A 19,321-nucleotide genomic window follows, 5' to 3' on the forward strand; every position below is an offset into this window, starting at 1 on the left:
CATCAAGTCACACTCTCCCTGATGGACTACCGCACCAATTTTAGGATGGCTAATTGTGGAACCGTTATCAGGCTGACGCGCCCTTGTTACAACAGGCCCCAGAGCTCTGGGACCTAAGCAATAAATACTTACAATTGACGTTATCTTAAAAGAAGACAGCAATTTAAATGCAAAGATACTTAAATTTATTTCACACATCATCTCCACTAACATCTAATCATGGGACTGAAACAATTTTAAAAAACACTTCTAATTAAATGTCTACCTTCTGAAAGCTCAAGAAAACATTTTTTAAGGAAAAAAAACGGTAAACATTTCTTACAAAAATTTCTCCAAAATTATCTTTCTACATCCAGAATGCTAACACAGTCCTGTGAATTGTTTTAAAGCTGATCTTCAAAAATGTCAATAAAAATAAACTTCAGATGCATCAATTTTAAGTTAACATATTTGAAAAATAAAATTTCTAAAAATCAATGTCACCAAACCTATAATTTGTAAACGAGTGTTAGTCATGCACCACAGAGTCCTTACTTTGTCTATTCTTAATGGAAGCTAATTCTTCTAGAACGGTCTGGTCTGTAGATCTGGCAAAGGCCTCTGCTGTGGCACAGTACCCATGGTGGACTAAATAAGATGAGACCATTCTTAAAATAAAAAGAAGAAACACACATCTTTTAGTCAAGAGAATACATGCTTCACACTACAATTTATATAAACAAGGTCTACGCTGGAGTTACAAAACCAACCTACTCCCATGGAACAATCAAGACTTTAAGTTCAAAAAGTCATTTTGTCTTATTCATGTAGTATTTCCAAAAAGACAACTGCAAATGCTATGCTGAGACTACTCTCCCTAAAAATTAATATATTCAGAGAATCAAGGACAGTAAAAGACTTTGATTCTTGGCACTCCATCAGCTGTAGGTTCTTTCCTATCATTTCCCACCTTTAGTCAATCGTACCAACCATAATTTGTTTTACCTTTTCGTATGCCTTATATGAGTGAAGTGTTAGCATTTTGTAAACTAAAACAATTTGAAAACAACAGATTAATGCTTTGTGTTCCAGAGTTCAATCACTTTTCTGATCCATTGGTTACATAAGATGGGATCACAAGGTGTGAACACAAGAAATACTAAGACGAACCTGGAAGGAGAATCTTCCAGAACAAAGTCTATGAGGGTGACAGTATTAATCAATGGGGAGCTGAACTTCCAATCTAAACCGTTAGTATGGTAGTGCAAAGGAGAGTAAGTATTCACATATTATTTACGCATTAAGTGACACTTTCAAAGAGAAAGCACATTTTTTAAAAAGCCACCTGGTGGTATTTACATCTACCACAATTTTTTTAGAAAAATTGTTGCCTAGGAGTTCCCGTCATGGTGCAGTGGTTAACGAATCCGACTAGGAACCACGAGGTTGCGGGTTCGATCCCTGCCCTTGCTCAGTGGGTTAACGATCCGGCGTTGCCGTGAGCTGTGGTGTAGGTCGCAGACGTGGCTCGGATCCTGTGTTGCTGTGGCTCTGGCGTAGGCCGGTGGCTACAGCTCCGATTCACCCCTAGCCTGGGAACCTCCATATGCCGTGGGACAGCCCAAGAAATGGCAAAAAAAAAAAAATTGTTGCCTAAACAATATTAACTCTAATATCCAATAGATCTGTAAACAGTCAACTCCTAAACCTGCCTCCATCTGGCACTACTAAGGGCCCTTAGGGAGTTCCCATCGTGGCGCAGTGGTTAACGAATCTGACTAGGAACCATGAGGCTGCGGGTTCGATCCCTGGCCCTGCTCAGCGGGTTAAGGATCCAGCGTTGCCGTGAGCTGTGGTGTAGGTGGCAGACGTGGCTCGATCCCGCGTTGCTGTGGCTTTGGCGAAGGCCGGTGGCTACAGCTCCAATTGGACCCCTAGCCTAGGAACCTCCATATGCTGTGGGAGCAGCCCAAGAAATGGCAAAAAGACAAAAAAAAAAAAAAAAAAAGGCCCTTAGAAAGCAGCTAGAAGCAGTGGTTCAGGAAAAGGGGCTGAGGGGAACGGAGGGACCCCTAAGAAACAGATTTTTCATCTTATTTCATCTAACTGTTCAAATTAATCTAAGAGATGAAGGGAGGCCTTTTCAAATGGACGTCCCAGGAGGTCGTGGTGAGTGTCAGTTTCGTGAAGAACGGGGGAGGGTGTGGGCCTCACTGAACCCCAGCTGCAGGATTAAGAGAAACGATGTTTCCTCCGCAACTATCTTGCCATGATGCTCGTGGTAACCATTTTTAAAGCTTCGAGAGATGTGACCCGCAGACGGCAATCTGTTTCAGCTCTCCCTCAGGGCAGCCATGGGACTCTGAGTCCGTCTCACTACTCTGTCAACTGCGAGGGCAGCAGTACTAGGGTTGCGGCTCTGAAATCCCAGATGATAGCAGGTCTAGGGCAAAAGCTTGTTTTCAGAATCATCACTGTGTCCAAAATTATTTCCTCCAAAAAATACACACATAAAGCTCCATCAGATTTTTAAATTTAAGACTGTTCAAAGAAATTATAAGAAATTTAAGGACTTCCCATTGTGGCGCAGCAGAAACAAATCTGACTAGTATCCATGAACATTCATTCAGGCTCGATCGCTGGCCTTGCTCAGTGGGTCGGAGATCCAGTGTTGCTGTGAGCTGTGGTGTAGGTTGTAGACATGGCTTGGATCCCACACTGCTATGGCTGTGGTGTAGGCCTGCAGCTATAGCACCCATTCAACCCCTACCCCGGGAACTTCCATACGCCTCGGGTACGGCCCTAAAAAGAAAAAAAACAACTTATGATTAAATGTGTCAGACTGACACTATCTTTAAGCTTTGCTATTTCCTGAGTTATAGTAATGAAACTGACTATTTAAACCCAATGGTGTTTGTTTAAAGCCTATACTGTTTTGAGTTGAAGAGCTACCATTCAGTACTACTGAGGTTAGGGGTCGTCGCTAGCCTTCTGAACAAAGGCAGTCTGGAGAGTTCGACCGTCTCAGGAACGTTATTCTCCTGCTGACTTCCACAATGCAATTCTGGTTCATAAAAAGCTCCCTAATAAAACGAGTTGAAAATGTGGGGTAAAGGACAAGTTGAGAGAAAGGTCATTCACTTTATGGCGCTTTTACTGACATCCACTCTTGCTCTCTGCTGCCTGCCCTCCACCACATCATTACTGACGCCTCACAATGACTGACCTGAGGAATCCTAACCCCATGCTCACTGTTCCTTGCTCTTTGTTCCCTTTACCTCCTCTTAAAGGTCTAACAAGAGAATATACAACAAGCAAATGGAGGTTTTAAAGTTCCTTAAGCTGGAGAGAGAGCCAAGTAAACAAAACAGTGGATCCTATTCTTGCATGGAATCCCATTCACTGGAAAAATTTAGCCAAATCCTGAAATGTGAAATAGACACATCAAGTTTGTATTCCAGTATGTAAACAACGCCATTATTTTGATGCTTATTCCTCCTGAGAAAATTCTTTTTCCTCATAAATATTTACATTAACACAGCCAAGTTCATGTCCAAAAACCACAACGATGAATTACACAATTTAACTTTCTGAATTTATCTTTTGCATCGGCACTATTAATAGCTGAATCATGTAACCTATGGAAATTATCAACTTCTATTACCAAGAATGGCAAATATATTAACCTAAGATATCTACTGTCACTTTATTTCCTCTAGCAAATTAATAAATCAGACTAAAACACAATTCTCTATGCATGTCACTAAATGAAATATTAATACATTAAAACTAATAGGATCTATATTAATAGATAAAAAAGGTCCCATAAGTTGTCCTTCATACCAAAAGGAAAAAATGCTTTATAAAAAGCGCGCTTGTGAATAAGGCCATTCCTATTTCTTCACTTACTTTTGAATCATGGTCTGCCACTCTCCTTCTCGATCTCCAATAGGAAACCGGTCTATCTGAGCCTGTATTTTGGTTCTCCACTCTCGCATGTAATCTTCTATATCAAACACAAAAGGATGTTGCCCAAAATTAGCATCAACAACTTCTCCTGGTGTCTGGAGCCCCACAGTAGGATATAAATTTGGCTGGAAGACAACACATCTCACTAAACATCCATTCTTTTTATGTTAAAAACATATTCATTCTTTCAAATGCTATCTTTAAAATAAGAGAACTACAAATTTACTTCATGAATATTTAAAAAGCTCAACCAAACCAAGTGGAGGAACACTAAAGCAAACGATCTAAAATGTATATATGATGGACAAAATAAAAAGCCCTTCCTGTAATCTAATCAAGAAAAACGCAGCCCCCTAAGCTACTTATTTATTCAGAGACCATGTGGCATTATACTTCTAACAAATAAAGACATCATTCTTGTTCTTAAGAATATGTCATATGGTAGTTATAGAGATTCAAGGATAAACATCTAATTCAGGTTTACCCTTTTATATATGATACGTGCAATGCATTTCTAGAAACTGCATGTGAAAGCTAGTTACTATAGAAGTACACCCTAAGTGGGCATGTACTATTTTAAGTTTACTAATTTCATTTATCTGTACATCTAAGATGCCTTTATAAAGGGATGGTGATAACATTTAATTACAGGCAAAACATAGTACCATTAAGAGTAAGAGATTCTTTACATAAAAATAAGAGACTCAAATGCAGACATTTCAAGAAAGGAAAAGGATGGATTTAAACATTCAAATTCATAAAGAAATACATTTACTCCAAATATACTCCCAGATTTCGAGGTTAAACAATCACATATAATAGCTTCAAGTATGTGTACCATGAATACAGTTGTCTTTCATTTTGATTCTGTCATAGTTGTTACACCTAAAATGGAAATAAGTTACCGAATGGTCTACTAAACAGGAGGGTTTAGTCTTTACAGTCACCCCATTAAGTCACTGTTACCACTATTTACATTACAAAGACACAGAAACTGAGGACTGGGGATTAATTAACTTGCTCACGGTCACTCTACACTGTGGCAGAGGTGGGATTAGAACAGAGGTCTATCTAACACCAATCTAAATTCAACTTTTCTTTCTACAGTTCTAAACCCTCCTTCATCTTCATTCTCTGCATTTCCGCCTTATTTCTCTGCTTTAATGGTAATCACAAGTATTTTCAGTACAAAATCAAGTAAAGAAAGATTAAGAGAGTATAATCTGTGTGTAAATATGAGATGTTTAGATAGACATCACTACAAAAAGCTGACAGGGTGCTTTTAAAACCAACTGACCAAGCAAGCAACCAAAATCAGAAACAGAAGTATCATGTCAAAATATGGAGAAATACAGTCACATTCGATTAGGGAAATAAAAGATAACACAACGTACACAAATGTACTGATTCTTAATAGTCAACAAAACTCGTAAATTCATAGAATTTTAAGCCAAAGACGAGTGAGATACTTATTACAACCTTCTCATTTCACCAATGAGAAAACTGAGAGCCAAGGAGCTTAAGGGGTTTGTCCAAAAGCACACAGCTTGTTAACACACACGGAAAAACTCCTGTCTCTTGGCTTCTAGCACAGCATTCTTTTCATTAAACCCATTATAAAACCAACATACTTTAAAATAAAAATATAGAAAGCCAAAAAGACTCTTATGTTAAAACCTTTTCTAGAAAAAAAAATCTGCCACTCATAAAGGAAAGGATCAATATTCCAAATACAAAAATACTCATGATATAGGAGGACAAAGATTACTAGTTCAAAAAGTTTTAACTGGCAATAGACACACAGGCAATTTGAAGAAATAGAAAATGACGACAAAAATAATGAAGACACAAACCGAAATGCAGATTAAAATGAGGGGTTTTTTTGGTTTGTTTTTGTACATCAGATTAAGATTTAAAAGACTGGGAATACCCAGTGTTGATGAAGGTTGAGAAAATAAGCCCTCTCATCCACTATACACAGAACTGTGCAACAACAGAACCTTTTAAGGAAGAAATTTGGCAAAATCTGTGAAAACTGACAAAGCAGTTTCGCTTATAAGAAATTAATCCCACAGAAAAACAAGCATGTGCAAAGATATGTCCTGCAGCATTATTTGTAATAGCAAATAAAAACTTAAAAAGAATGTCCTTTCACAGGTGGTTTATATACCACAATCATGGCGGCTCAGACTCCAATATCTACAAGATTTACCATCATTTTATGTCTAAGAAAAAAACACTACCTATTAAGTTCTGACAGGCCATGTATTCTAAGATGCACCTCATCACATGTTAGAATATGAAAAAATATACATCGTCCAACTGTATTAGTACATCCTACAATAAGGTACTATAAAAACAACAAAAAAGAGTAAAAAATTCATATGCTGACACAGAAGGAGGCCCAATATCCACTACCAAATGAAAAAGCAAGCTACAGAACCTGTCTAAACAATGACCCCACCATTCCCCAGCCTACATTTAAATAATGGACATACTGCCGAACCTAAGTTTAAAAGAGAGGTAGAAGGATACACGCTCAACACATTCATTATATCCAAAGAGGCTGGAATTATAAGGAACTTCTCTTTGTACATTACCGTATTTATAAACATTTCTTTTATTATTTGAATAGTTAATACTGTATATTACCTTCTGTCATCGGAAAGTGATAAAACACTAATGATAGAGTCAGCTTGGGCTCAGTGAAAAGTAAGTGTAACTTTTATACCACTTAACCTTGAAACTGAAGAATTTAGGTTAAGAGATTAAGGACAAAGCCCTTAACAGACTAAGCTATGAATTTATAAAAACATAACAGACGTTTTAATTGCTAGATTATAGATTTCTGAAAACAGAATATAACAATGCAGTGGTTTTTAGTAGAGCCCTAGTTTTGCAGCCATCACTACCATCTAATTCCACATCATTTTCATCACTCCAAAAAAACCCCCAAAACACCCATCCTATTAACAGTCACTCCCTGTATCCTCTCACCCCCTAACCTCTGGCAATCGCTAGACCCCTTTCTGACTCTATAAATTTGCCTATCCTGGATACTTCCTATCAGCAGAATTATACAATTTGTAGTCTTTTATGGCTGGCTTCTTTCACTTAGTATGTTTGCAAGGTTCATCCATGCTGTAGCATGTATGGAGTTTATGGATTTATGTAAAACAATCTTTTCTGGGAAACTGTTTGTAAAAAAAAAAAAAAAAAAAAAAAAAAACACACCTATGTAGAATTAGACAGAAGTAAATAGGAAAGAACATACATAAAAAATACACAGGTTTCACTTCTGTTAACCCATGAGAGATGAAGACAACTCCTATAAATACTATTCGAACTCTTAAATCAACATAATAAAATCATATTCTCAACATCAGTTTTGTTTTTACATTTATAAGATTTTTTTCTGATGAAAACAAAGGCAAATACTGTATCTATCTATAAAAGGCAGATTTCAAATCAGTCTAAGGAACTGGAAAGGTGCATCATTTTAAATGCCAACAACTTCTATACCAAGAGAATTTAATCAGTTTACAGATGGACATTTCTCAAACTGATTCTTAATTTCTGAAGGCCTGCACCAACAGCGGCTCGATAAAGGAGCTCTAATGCATGTGCGGCATGGCATGTAAAATAAGACTGCACTTTAAGCATGATCAGTTCTAGTTTCTTTATATTCCTTTTAATTAAAAGTGCAAAACTACTTTTACAAGAAATTATGTCTTACCGGTAAGTCGGTGAAAGCAATACCTAAAACGAAAAGAAAAGAAAAGAAAACAAATGGCATTAGAAGCTGTTTTTCAAAGGCAGAGTATGGTGATAAGCTGATTTCTAACTAAAAAAGAGAAAGGATAGCAAAGGAGGAAAAATATTAAAAACCTAAATACAAAATAAGGCTAATTTTTTTCTCAATGACATTAACACAGGTCTGAGCGAATGCTGTCCCCTTTCAAGCTTATCACCTTTAGAGTAACACACCAATTTCTGGGGTGCTGCTGTTGCCTCCAGGATTTTGGAAATGGTTTTAGAAATATCTTCAGAGCTATGTTAGGAATCATAAAAGAAAACTGGTTGCAAAATAGTCACATTTAATTCCTGACACTTATGTTGCTTTATCTAGCCTTATTATTTATATCTTCCTTATCTAGATTTAGCTTTTAAATAATTCCAAGGGGAAAGATTTTATTACCAAAAAAAAAAAAAAAAAAAGTGTACAGAAAATACAGCACTTTCATTTTGTAAAAAAAAAAAAATTCCTCTAAAAAGTACATTCTCAAACTTTTGACTACTCTGGAGGGAAAAATTAATTCCTCTTTCAAAGGACAAAGATTTATCCAGTTGAGAATTTCTTTTGAAAGTTCTCTGACAGTAATTTCAACAGTCGTGTGCAAGAAACTCTCGAACAATAGCAATTTCACTGAAATAAATCTCCTGACATTCAAAGTGGCGGAGTAATAATCTCCCTTCAAACACTCAAATATATTACTTAGCTGAAAATAGATAATAAACAAACCAAATACGTCTCTAGGATCTCACTCATATATTTTAGAAGACTGAGCTCTAGAGTAAACGGGAAGGGGTGGTGTAGGTGAGTCACTTAATCACGATTCTTCACCATTCTTCCAGTCTAAACACACATTACAAAAACAAAACCTTGTCAGAACCACTACCTTCACGATGTGGCCACCATCTGGAAAACGAGGGCCCTTCTGTCAAAAGCATCTTTAAGGTCTCTTCCCACCTGAGACCCTGTGGCTCTGTAACTGCTATATCACCGGAAAATACAGCAATCAGACTGTTTTTAAAGTAATAAAGTTGAAAGGCAAACTGACTATAAGTCTCCATTATATGTGTTTCTAAATAAATAGTGATTTGAACTTAAAGTGCTGTTTTATGACTTGTAAAAACTAATAAATTCTTGCTGGTGTGTCCAAAGGAAAAGCAAATTTGGAGTCCCCCCACCCACCATAAAACATTCGGATTACCTTTAGCTTCATTAATACATAGAAAGCCAAGTGACTGTGGGCCAAACGAGCATGAAAGTTTATTCTAAAAATTTCAGAGAACTAAACAGGATTTGGAAAACAGTAAGACTAAATATTTCCATACACATTTTACTATTTTTCATAAAATAGCAGCCTAATCATTTTCCTCAAAAATGTCTACTGATAACAGATTTTGATTGTCTAAATTAATGTTTTAGCAAAAATTCTCTTGTCAGTGGAGTTCCCACTGTGGCGCAACAGAAATGAATCCGACTAGGAACCATGAGGTTGCGGGTTTGATCCCTGGCCTCGCTCAGTGGGTTAAGGATCTGGAGTTGCCGTGAGCTGTGGTGTAGGTCACAGATGTGGCTCGGATCCTGCATTGCTGTGGCTGTGGTGTAGGCCAGCAGCTGTAGTTCTAATTCAACCTCTACACTGGGAACCTCCATATGCTGTGAGTGGGGCCCTAAAAAGCAAAAAAAAAAAAAACAAAACCCCAAAACAAAACTCTTGTCGGTAATTACTAAATCTTCACTTTACAAAAAACTCTAATAAAAACTCCGACTTAATTCCACAGATTAACACTTTTGAACTCTGCCAAATAAAGCAACCATAACCTACACATATTCAGATGGCACAGGAACAAGTTGTATAATTATTTAAATTTTATGCAGGAAACAACTTTTTCCTAATTTGCTAATCTATCAAGAGGCTTTCTGGGAGTTCCCGTTGTGGTGCAGTGGTTAACGAATCCAACTAGGAACCATGAGGTTGCGGGTTCAATCCCTGGCCTCGCTCAGTGGGTTAAGGATCTGGAGTTGCCGTGAACTGTGGTGTAGGTCGCAGACTCGGCTCGGATCTGGCGTGGCTGTGGCTGTGGCTCTGGTGTAGGCCAGCAGCTACAGCTCCAATTCGACCCCTAGCCTGGGAACCTCTATATGCCTCGGGTGTGGCCGCAGAAAAAAAAACAGAGTCGTGGGCAGGGAAGAAGAAGAAATGAGGTGCGGGTCGATGCCTGCCAGGGAAGAGGGGGAGGGGGTAGGGCAGAGCGGCGGAGGTGTGGCCGGTAGGCTGACAGACGAAGTAACCAAAGAAAAAAAAAAAAAAAAAAAAAAAAAAAAAAAAAAAAAAGAGGCTTTCTGAAAAGTGATCTTCAACTGATGAATGATAATCAATAAAACAAAATAAAAAAATTTCAAGTAAGTTAACTTGCAGACTGAAATGTTTCTCCTTCAATTATTTTTCTCAAAACCCTTTCCATTTCTCTCTACATGGTTAAAAAAAAAAAATATATATATATACATAAAATCTATACATATAGGAAACCTTCATGAGACAAACCAAAAATGCAACAGCTTTTGGGTAGAAATTATCCACTTTGATGAGTCACTTTGCTGTGGAGCAAAAATTAACAAAACATTGTAAATCAACTACAATAAAGTTTTTTAAAAAGCATCTACTTTGGGAAATACAAGGGAAAATTAACTGAATAAAATTTTATAAAATAAAATTTTATCTTCTAGAAGCTAGAATCTGGAACAAAGATAAGCACATTACACTAGAAAGAGCCAGGGAATATGGTCTGCTCTCTAGGCCACGTGCTCTGTTTCAGCTACTCAATTCTGCTACTGTAGCAGGAAAGCTGCCATACACAGTACCAAATGAATGGGTACGGAACACAGCAGAGTGGCTGTGTTCCAACAAAACTTTATTTAAAAAGGAGAGAAGAGTGATTTGGCCCATGGGCCATAGCTTGCTGACTCTGTTCTAGAGGAATAATTTTTGCTCACCAATGCTTTACCATTCCATCCCCAGCACCTGTCCAGAGTCTGGCATATGATACTAAACATTTCATGAGTACTCACTGTGTGCCAGGTAATGAGTTAATAGCTTCACAGGCATCATTTCAGTGTGCCCTAACAATCTTTATAAGGGAGGTATTAGAGTGATCCTCTTTTACAATCTGAGGCACAGAAATGTTAAGTAACTTGCATAAGGTCACATGGCCAAACCAGGAGAGAAACCCAGGCAACTAAAGAACTCATACCGACCACTGTTATACTGACTTTCTGTGTGCTTAATATTTATTAAATTTATGAATACCAAATGTTTCAAAATGACTTAATATTAGAATCTGATTTCATCATTAGTTACCTTTTCTTAAATAGTATCTCACTTTTTTTTTCTTTTTTTTTGGTCTTTTTGCCATTTCTTGGGCCGCTCCGCAGCATATGGAGGTTCCCAGGCTAGGGGTTGAATCGGAGCTGTAGCTGCCAGCCTACACCAGAGTCACAGCAACACGGGATCCGAGCCGCATCTGTGACCTACACCACAGCTCATGGCAACGCCGGAACCTTGACCCACTGAGCAAGGGCAGGGATCGAACCCGCAACCTCATGGTTCCTAGTCAGATTCGTTAGCCACTGCGCCACGACGGGAACTCCTGTATCTCACATTTTTACAACTTTCTAACTCAAGAGAAAATGTCAACGTAAATGCTTGTGAAAATCTAACAGGTAAAGGCAATATCCTATCTCCTGTGATCTTCTCATCTCCCCCAAATAAAATTTCTCTGGAATAAAGTTTTAAAACTATAGGAAGATTAATTCTGGTTTTAAAAAGTCTTCCTTCACATTTTTGAACCAAAGGTCATACCGAAAAGCAGATTTCTCCTGGCTTAGTTTAAAAATCTTGGGTATCTTAAGCAGCCAAGTCAATGAAGACTATCCCAGGTAACTGCTTTGTAAGTCAGGGCTGAAAAAGTAACAGCAAAAACTAAAAGGGCTGTACCCTTCTGGGAACCAATTCTGCCACAAGCACCAAATCACAAAACCACATAACCTGCATGGCGACCTTTATCGACATTCTTGCACCTAAGAAGACTGTGAGAATCTCTGTGCACCTGTCACAACCTTTAAGTCAGAGAGCACAGGGCCTCCGAATCAATGTGAACAATCAGAAGGAAAAGATTTAAGCCGAATGTACCGATGAAGAAGACAGTAACTTTATATAAGGAGTATTTTGAGACACTAAAAAAACAGTAACTACAACCAATGCCAAAAATCTAGAATCTTCTACTATGAAATTACAGAATTTCTGTATTAAAGAACATTTATTATAGTCTAGGCATACTATTTATGGCTTAATTTTTAAATACTATTTATAAGCAAACTGAAACTTTGGCCTTCTGGGGTTAACTTAAGAGTTAATTCACCTTTCATTTTACCTCATTGGAAATAATTTGCTATGACTCAAGGATGTTTTAAACAGTAAAATAATGTAAAACTTTTTTACTTTTAAAGCATCAGTCTTACTATCCTTTATACTTTAATAGAAAACAAACAAAAAAGCTTCAAAGAAAAGGGAGCATAACAACCATAGACAATTTTAAATCTAAAGTATTACAGCTGCACATTCAACTAAAACCCCTAATTTCCTTCTGGTCTTACAATGGATAGAGTCCCTCAAGTTTTCATTAATCTATTTATTTGCCACGTGTCTTTTACAAGTTTTGCTGCTATTTGCTCATTTTAATTCTGCTTCCTTTTGCAGAAGTTGTAGTCACCATCCTTTGTTAGCAGGGCTGATTTTTCAGTAGGTCAAAGTCCTTCATTTGGCTGGGCGCCTCAAGATCTTCCTTGCTTCGTCATTACCCCCGCACTATCCTAAAAACTGAGAGCCCTTTTTTCTTAGCACCTGGAACCTAGAGGACTGAATCATACTGAAGGGCTGTACTCAAAGCAAAGCAGAGAACACCTGGCTTTCTACTACTAGAATAAATATCTGAGCATGAAGATTATTTCTGATAAGGCCCACATATGTGATACAATGTGGCCTTCACTGTAAGAAAAATCAGAGGTTTCAGTTGATTATGTGCCCATACTTCAGATTTAAATTTTCACCATTTCCTCAACTTCCACCTAGAAGGAACAAAGAATTTCCAGAGGCATCTACTCATAAAGGAGAATCACATAATCAACATGACCACCACGTTGTAAGTACAATAATCATAACATCTGGTTATTTACATGCAATTCATGATCTCAGTACCTAAACTATGTCCATTCTTGGTGTAGAAGCAGGTATTGTTGATAAGGTTAACACAACAGCCAATGACATCACCAGTCGTAAAAGTTGGTCCGTAAGGTTGTCCCGTTCCAGAAGAACAGAATGAATGTCCATCATCACCATGATAACCATATGAATGTTTATCCCAGCCTAAGGAGAAAGTTCCAGTATATTTACCATGAAAAGTAAGGTTCCTCTATACTAGAGATATTCATTAAGATTATAACAAGATAGGCAAAAAGTAGTACAACAGACAGTACCAAGATAAAATTCCCCAAAGTACATTTAAATTCTCAACAATTACATTACATAACTTCTCTATTAAAATACTGCTTACAGCATTAAGGAAAATACATTTGCCACAGAGATCACTTTGAAAACATGTCTTAAAACAGAGAGGACTTCTATCAGAAAAAACAAACATGGCAAGACACATTTTCCATGCATCTTTCCTTTGCTAATAGACCAAAGGTTTACTCTGACTTGGTTTACACACACACACACACACCAGACACCACACCCACAGTTTAATACAAAACAAATTTTTCTTTCAATTTTCAAAAAGTTTCCTCCAAGGTTAATTTTTAACATTTGTAAGAGAATCCCAGAAAACATAATTCAGGAATCACATCCATGCGATTAATGGTTTTGGGAAACAGTTCTGCCATCTCAGACACCTGTCTTAGTTTACATTTAATATCAGCCTACATGCCCATGATATCAAACAGCTGAAAATGGGTTAAAAGCCAGGAATGTGTTGATTGGAAATAGAACCAAACACGTTAAAATATTTAAAGTAGTTGATATGACCATATACTGAACGTTAAAAATACCAAAACAAAACAAAACCAGGCAAAACAAAATAATGCATGGTGTATGTGCTGTTTTGCTAAATAGCATAACATTTATTAGAACCATTCAGCTTCCCCTTTGAACTCATAACTGATTTAAAATGCAAAAGATTAATGTACTTAAATATCTCAGGTTATTATTTGACATTTTTAGCCAGAGTTAGCCATAAGACTGACTGTACTGTAATTCAATTACAAGTGTACCTGGTAGTCTATTCATGTTCACACCTTGAGCAGAAAGACCAATTCCCATGTAACTGTTTTAAAAAAAAAAAAGGAAGGAAGAAAAGCAGGTTATTATAGACATATCTGTATAAATTATCAAACACTTCCAAACATTATCAGAACCAAGCCCAAGATGAAAAAAAAGGGTAGCTACAAAAAAGTTATTAGAATTCATGAATAGAAAAAAAGGGCACTATTAAACAAAAGCCAGATTCATAGTAAATTCCTATAGCAATCATTCATAAATACACCCAAAGGATTACTAATATTTATGTATTCTAACAAACTATAAGTATCTTTCCAACTTATCTTCACATAGAAATTCAGAAATAAGACTGCTAGTAAAAAGTACAGAGAGACTTGTGGAAGGAAAAAGAAATGTTAGGAGCTCCCGTCATGGTGCAGTGGAAAAGAATCCGACTAGGAACCATGAGGTTGTGGGTTTGATCCCTGGCCTTGCTCAGCGGGTTAAGAATCCAGCGTTGCCATGTGCTGTGGTGTAGGCTGCAGACTGGCTCAGATCTGGCATGGCTGTGGCTGTGGTGTAGGCTGGCAGCTGCAGCTCCGATTAGATCCTTAGCCTGGGAACCTCCATTTGCTGTGGGTGCGGCCCTAGAAAGCAAAAAAAGAAAAAAGAATTGTTAAATAAAAAAAAAAATTCAGGAGTTCCCATCATGGCTCAACGGTAACAAACCCGACTAGTATCCATGAGGATGCAGGTTCCATCCCTGGACTTGCTCAGTGGGTTAAGGATCTGGCGTTGGCAGTAGGCTGTGACTGTGAAATGTTAGCAGTCCCCATGGTGGTGCAGTGGAAATGAATCCAACTAAGAACCATGAGGTTTCGGTTTCAATCCCTGGTTTCAGTGGGTTCAGGATCTGGTGTTGCCGTGAACTGTGGTGTAGGTTGCAGATGCCGCTTGGATCCTGCATTGCTGTGGCTGTGACTGATGTAGGCCAGCAGCTACAGCTCAGACTGGACCCCTGGCCCGGGAACTTTAATATGCTTCTGATGTGGCCCTAAAACAACAAAACAAACTCCACTGCAAAAAAAAAAAAAAAAAAAAAAAAAAAATTTGTTTTCAAAAAATCATGGTAAACACACACACACAGGAGTTCCCGTCATGGCACAGTGGTTAGTGAATCCGACTAGGAACCATGAGGTTGTGGGTTTGATTCCTGGCCTTGCTCAGTGGGTTAAGGATAAGGCGTTGCCGTGAGCTGTGGTGTGGGGGCTGCAGACATAGCTCGGATCCCGCATTGCTGTGGCTCTGGTGTAGGCCGGTGGCTAGAGCTCCAATTAGACCCCTAGCCTGGGAACCTCTCTATGCCATGGGAAGCATCCCTAGAAAAGACAAAAAGACGACACACACACACAAAAAAAAACAAAACAGGAGTTCCTGTCGTGGCGCAGTGGTTAACAAATCTGACTAGGAACCATGAGCTTGCAGGTTCGATCCCTGCCCTCACTCAGTGAGTTGACGATCTGGTGTTGCCGTGAGCTGTGGTGTAGGTTGCAGACTCGGCTCGGATCCCACGTTGCTGTGGCTCTGGCGTAGGCCGGTGGCTAAGCTCCGATTCGACCCCTAGCCTGGGAACCTCCATATGCCGCGGGAGCGGCCCAAGAAATTGCAAAAAGACAAAAATAAATAAATAAATACATAAAGTTTAAAAAACAAAACAAAACAAAAAACCACACACACAGACATAACTGAAAAAAAATTTCTAATTCACATAAAAACATCTGAAATACTTAACAGAATTATACTAAAAAGCATGTGCCACAGGATATCTATATATTGATTTTCCAAAAGTATTTTGGCAAACTGACAAGCTGTACTTAAGTGAGACTCTAATTATTAATTTACAAAACACTAGAATTTAACTCCACAAAGAAAAACAAGAAGAAAAGGTAAATTATTACAGCACATAATTCATTTTTAAAAGCTTATAAAATATTAATAAAATCTGATAGAGACAGTTCAAAGAGGGGGAAAGTATAAAGAAATAGACTCAGAAGTACTAACACAGAAGAGAAAAACTAAATAAAAGAGCACACAATCCAAATTAAGAGTGTAACTGACTGACTGTATCAAGATTTAAAGTGGTACTTGACAAACTTTAGCTCCCACTCCTAATAAAAACAAAGAATAAAACAAAAATGCCTAATATTTGACACACCTGTTTCCAATCTACTACAGCAAGCAAGCGTGTTCAATAGTGAAACACCGAGGTTATTTCCATTAAAGGGAGGAGACGCCTGCAACTGTTAAACATTGTTTTGAAGGCTTTAGTTTAATAGGAAAATGAAAAACAACCAGAATAAATACTACAAGATATAAAATTATCTTTATTTGTAGTTGCTATGATCATACACAGAGGAAACCACGAAATCTACTAAAAGCTTTTAGAATTAATCAGGTATTTTAGCAAAATGACTGAATATAAGGAAGACAATTTAACTTTTCAGGTAATAACCAGCTACAGAAAAGAAGTAGAACATATACCAATCACATAACTACAAAAACTATAAAACAGGAGTAAAGAGCTCAAGTAAAGCTCCAAAATGGTATCTTAAAAGTACTAAATAAATGAGTATTTTAGGTATCTGGATAACTTGACAGTGTAGAACTAGACAGATAAATAAAATGAAGAAAAATGCGGAGTTCCCGTCGTGGCGCAGTGGTTAACGAATCCGACTGGGAACCATGAGGTTGCGGGTTCGGTCCCTGCCCTTGCTCAGTGGGTTAATGATCTGGCGTTGCCGTGAGCTGTGGTGTGGGTTGCAGACGCAGCTTGGATCGCGCGTTGCTGTGGCTCTGGCATAGCCTGGCAGCTACAGCTCCGATTCGACCCCTAGCCTGGGAACCTCCATATGCTGCGGGAGCGGCCCAAAGAAATAGCAAAAAAAAAAAAAAAAAAAAAAAGAGAGAAAAATGTTGGAGTTCCCATCATGGCCCAATGGAAACAAATGTGACTGGCATCCATGAGGATGCGCAGGTTCAATCCCTGGCTTCTTTGGGGGGGGGGGGGGGGGATCCGGTGTTGTCATGAGCTGTGGTGTAGGCTGCAGATGTAGCTCAGATCCTGTGATGCTGTGGTTTAACTACAGCTCTGATTTGACCCTTAGCCTGGGAACCTCCATATGCCATGAGTGTGTCCCTGAAGAGAGAGAAAAAAAAAAGAATCCAGTTAAAATGAAGAAGCAAAAACAAAATTCTAAAATACACCAAATCCTGCTGTATAGCACTGGGACTATATCTAGTCATTTGTGATGGAGCATGATGGAGGATAATGCGAGAAAAAGAATGTACATATGTATGTGTGACTGGGTCACTTCGCTGTTCAGTAGAAAACTGACAGAACACTGTAAACCAGCTACAATGGAAAAAATAAAAATCATTAAAAAAACAAAATTTAGGAGAGAGGGTCAAAAAATAAAATACACCAAAGATGCATATTAGACAAATGAAATACACAACCAGAACATGAATTCATTCTAGACGACATCATTAATCAATGGACAGTATTACAAAAAATTTTTAAAAAATATACACTTAGGAAGTTCCCATTGTGGTGCAATGGAAATGAATCCAAATAGTATGCCTGAGAAGGCAGGTTCGATCCCTGGCCTCAATCAGTGGGTCAGAGATCTGGCGTTGCCATGAGCTCTGGTGTAGGTCACAGATACAGCTCAGAGCCTGTGTTGCTCTGGCTACAGCATAGGCCAGCAGCTGTAGCTCCAATTTGACCCCTAGCCTGGGAACTTCCATATGCCGCAGGTGGGACCTTAAAAAGCAAAAAAAAAAAAAAAAAATTGGGGGGGGGGTTCTCTGATGGCCTAGTGGTTAAGGCTCCTGCACTCCCAATGGTGTAGCTCTGGTCACTGCTGTGTGAGGCAGGTTCGATCCCTGGCCGAGAAACTTCCAAATGCTGCCTGTGTAGCAAAAAAGAAAAAAAAAAAAAAAAAAAAAAAGCAACCAAAAATCCCCAAGAGAGAATCTGAAATAAACATTGCTACTCCCATTTAAGGGAAAAAAAAAAAAAAAAAAGATTAAAAAAAAAAACCTGCAGGGTTGATCACTGGCCTGGTGCAGAGGGTTAAAGGAACCAGTGTTGCCACAGCTGTGGTACAGGTTGCAGCTGCAGCCGGGATTCAGTCTCTGGCCCAGGTTCTTCCACAGGGTGTGGATGCAGCCATAAAATAAATAAGTATATCTATATCTATCTATATAGTGGAGCACCCATATTTACTGAGATAATTTAGCCAGTGATTTTTCACAACTGATAAATATGTTAGGTTGAAAGTAGACACCAAATACAGAGAAAGATAAAAATTAATTCACATGTAAACACATTATAGACTATCAGTACAAACCAAATCTTAAAAGCTTCCAAAGAGAAAGGCAGATTACCTCCAAAGGAATGACAACTAAACTGACAGCTGACTTCTCTCCAGAAACAGCTGATGGCTGTAAACAATGGCACAAAGTATTGAAGGTAAAGAACTCTCAACCTAGAACTTAATTTCCAGGTAAAGCATCACCCAACAATGAGCACAAAGTAAGGTATTTCATGGCACAGTAAAGCTAACACTTTACTGTCCATAAATGTTCACAAAAGAACTATTTGAGAATAGACTTTAGTAGGAAGACAAGTGAGAAGAGAGAAGGAAGGCAAGAGACAAAGAAATGACAATTAGCAAAGAAAATGGTGAAATGCCATTAAAATTAATTACTTACTGAAAAAAACACTATTAAGGTTTTCAAAATCTATAATCCTGTTACAATATGCTAGAATACAATTCAAAATTACCTGACATATAAAGACACAGGAAAACATGACCCATATTCAAGAGAAAAAACAAAAAAGAATGTTCCTGAGATCATCAAGTAACTGGAATTAGCAGTTAACATATTTAAAGCACCTGCTGCTATAATGCTCAAGGATGCAAAGGGAAAAATGCTTGTACTAAACAAAATAACAGGAAATTTCAATTAAGAAAAAGAAACAATTAAAAAAATGGAAATCTCAGAGATGAAATATATTTGAAATAAATATTTACTAATGTATTTAATGGCATATTGGAAATGGTAAAATGAGTAAGTAAACATGAAGAGAGAACTGATTTGAAGAACAGAGAGACAAGGTACTGACAGAATGAAAAGAGTCCCTAGGGCAGTATCAAAAGGTCTAATATACATGTAACCTAAGTCCCCACAAGAAGAAAAACAGA

At 37.9% G+C, this 19,321-nt stretch overlaps 1 protein-coding gene across 1 annotated transcript in view; it reads right to left on the reverse strand.

Moving 5' to 3' along the window:
* Positions 1 to 19,321, reverse strand: part of RANBP9 (RAN binding protein 9) — an 81,664-nt gene that overhangs the window by 20,458 nt on the left and 41,885 nt on the right. The window contains 5 exon segments of the mRNA XM_021100196.1: positions 535 to 647; positions 3,889 to 4,073; positions 7,685 to 7,707; positions 12,993 to 13,160; positions 14,066 to 14,118. Of these exon segments, the coding sequence (XP_020955855.1) occupies positions 535 to 647; positions 3,889 to 4,073; positions 7,685 to 7,707; positions 12,993 to 13,160; positions 14,066 to 14,118 (542 nt within the window).

The sequence above is a fragment of the Sus scrofa genome, chromosome 7 (genome assembly GCF_000003025.6).
Source record: "Sus scrofa isolate TJ Tabasco breed Duroc chromosome 7, Sscrofa11.1, whole genome shotgun sequence".
Lineage (NCBI taxonomy): Eukaryota > Metazoa > Chordata > Mammalia > Artiodactyla > Suidae > Sus > Sus scrofa.